The sequence below is a fragment of the Sinocyclocheilus rhinocerous genome, unplaced genomic scaffold (genome assembly GCF_001515625.1).
Source record: "Sinocyclocheilus rhinocerous isolate Xijiao unplaced genomic scaffold, SAMN03320098_v1.1 scaffold497, whole genome shotgun sequence".
Taxonomy (NCBI): domain Eukaryota; kingdom Metazoa; phylum Chordata; class Actinopteri; order Cypriniformes; family Cyprinidae; genus Sinocyclocheilus; species Sinocyclocheilus rhinocerous.
The window spans coordinates 713,968-716,653 of NW_015633189.1; the positions used below are offsets into that span (position 1 = coordinate 713,968).

General features: G+C 40.0%; 1 protein-coding gene across 1 annotated transcript in view; it reads right to left on the minus strand.

Moving 5' to 3' along the window:
- Positions 1-2,686, minus strand: part of LOC107743785 (voltage-dependent T-type calcium channel subunit alpha-1G-like) — a 163,081-nt gene that overhangs the window by 109,505 nt on the left and 50,890 nt on the right. The window contains 2 exon segments of the mRNA XM_016557185.1: positions 386-499; positions 1,005-1,050. Of these exon segments, the coding sequence (XP_016412671.1) occupies positions 386-499; positions 1,005-1,050 (160 nt within the window).

The window sequence follows — 2,686 nt, forward strand, 5'->3', positions numbered from 1 at the left end:
CTTTTAAGTGTGACAAATATGCAAAAAATAAAAAAAAACAGGAAAAATATATAGTATATATATATATATATATATATATATATATATATCTATAAAATAAAAAATATAAATTATAAATAAGTAAAATACATTTATTAAAATAATAGCTTAACATATATACATACACATACAGAAATAAATAATATTTATTTGTTTGTCTTTGCTAATTTATGCATTTCTCTTTATTGCTTTTATCCCATAAAATCCCATTTAAATGGATCTTGTGATAACATTTGGCCTTTCACCATTACAATAATGTGCTCACATTATAAACCTTCTAATTTCAAGACTCCTGAGGTCAAATGAATCATGACTGTAATACTAAAACCCAAGCCATCACACTCACAGGGAGAAGTTTTCTGGGAGGAAGCAGCGGTTGCGGAGAAGCCCGGCCCACAGCTGGACCCCTACAATCCCAAAGATGAAGAAAACAAAGAAGCAAAGCAGCAGCACAATGCCATGTCCAGCTGGCACTGCCGGCCCTCTTTGTGGAGCGTGGGGATGGAGGTGCATAGACGCACGCCATTCTCCCGTGGTTGAGAACAGATAAACGGGTTTTCATCATCGTTTTCTGTGTGGTAGTAGTTGTGCAGGTCTAGACTTGTAGGCCTGTACAAAGGATAAAATAAGAATTACTTCTTAAAATAGTGAGGCTTTCAAGCTTCAAAAATGGCACAAAAGAATGCAAAAGCACACAAAAGTATCATAAACTATAGCCTTCCACTTAATGTGATAATCAGAGCAAAATTTCCAGACTGGATCACTGGATCAGGGCAGACTGAGTCAGTAAACTGAACTTGTGAGTGAATCATTCAATGTGAATGGGGTTAACCTGGTAACTAAAAATACGTACGTCAGAAGATTTGTTCATGAAAAACAAAAAATTCAGTGGGTTCCTCACACAAGGCTTATGTATGCTTTAGAACGGTGTTTCCCAACCTTTTTTTTGTCGCGGCACCCTTTGGAAATTTTAGAGAGTGTCCAGCAGAAGCGTTACCAGGATCCTCATGCCTGCAACACAATGAAACAGCAGCTGTAGTATTATTTCATTCCTCGGTCACATACAAAAACATTGTTGTAATAATAAAAAGATACTGCCACAAGCATGTTGCTCTCGTAAAACATGAAATTATAGCGCTATAATGCACTGAACAAACTGTTGCTCTCTTTCATGTTTATAGAGGCTCATTGTAGACCTACAGTACAAATGTTTATACGATCCAGTAAAAATCTCTGCTGATATCCAGTTTTTCAGACACTGCTGCTACCCTGGCTTCTCCAATATATCTGCCCTGTGTCAAACCACAATGCCAGCTGACTGGAGCATAAATGATGAAAATAATTTCCTGCTCAGGGTTTGGCGGGTAATTGGTGGAGCAGGGTAATCCAGCTGGTGCTCCCTGGCAGCCTGCAGTCTGTGGGTGATAACTGTGGCCGGCTGTAATTTCCACATTTGGAGGAAGAGTGAGTGGCGATAAGCAGTGAGGCATTAACAGGAATGAATGACAATGGAGGATCCGTGTCATCACATAAAATGGCTCTGTGCTGTGTGGGTTTACAGAGCTCAGTATTGTGCAGATGATGCATTTCTCAAAGCCATCGTCTGCGAGACTGGTTTTAGCCCCTTAAATTCACTCTTCTCTAATGAGACGCCCTGATGGAAACAAGGCCACAAAATATATATATATATATTTATTTATGTCTGGGAATTTAGGAAACGCTGTGCCGTTTTGTGAGTGTTTATCAGCCTGTATCTATTTACTTGTAATTAGGAAGTGGTGAGTTCAGAACGACAATCGAGCTCTCTGAGTGTTTCTTCCAATTACGAAGCATTTCTCGTGGATAATCCACTGCTCTGAGATTTCTGCACAGAAAATCACTTCCTAACTTCGGTCATTAGTGACTCCAAATGACTGTGGAGTTCACCCTAGCACAGCAATTCAGCTAAGCTAGCCACGTCAGGGCTTAACAAGCATTGAATCAGTGACAGTGACACATATCCGTGTCCCTTACAAACTGAAAGGTAATTCCCCACAGGAAGCCAGGTGTATTTCCTGGAGAAAATCACCTTCCTGAATTTAGGTCCTTTAAGAAGCCTGACAAATGGAACGCCAGGCCATGTGAGTTTCCTCACAATACAATAATTGACTGTCTGAGCAGGAGGTTGAGCTAACTTTAGTCTATGTTCTTCGTTAATGTCACTAGTCAACTCATTTTATGACTTATATTTCCAAAATATGTTTAAAACTCAAGGAATTGTTTAATTTTCTAAAATATAGTGTAGTGTACACTACACAAAATGTGAAATATTAGATTCAACTGTCACATGGAATTTACTACTTAGCCGATTGGCTGAGCTTCATGAACAATAATGGCAGATTTTAAGGGTACTTTCACACCTGGCTCGTTGTTTCGCAGCCTGGCACGTTTCCCCCCTTAGCTCGGTTCGTTTGGGCATATGTGAACATGGCAATCGTGCTCGGATCCGCGCCAAAACAATCGGTCCGAGATCACCTGAACGAGGTGGTCTCGGCTCGATTGAAAACGAACTCTGGAGCGGTTCGGTTGTAGTGAGAAAGCAATCCGATCTAACGGACCAACGAACCAGGCTATATCACAATGTATAATGGGTAATTACGTAAGTTCC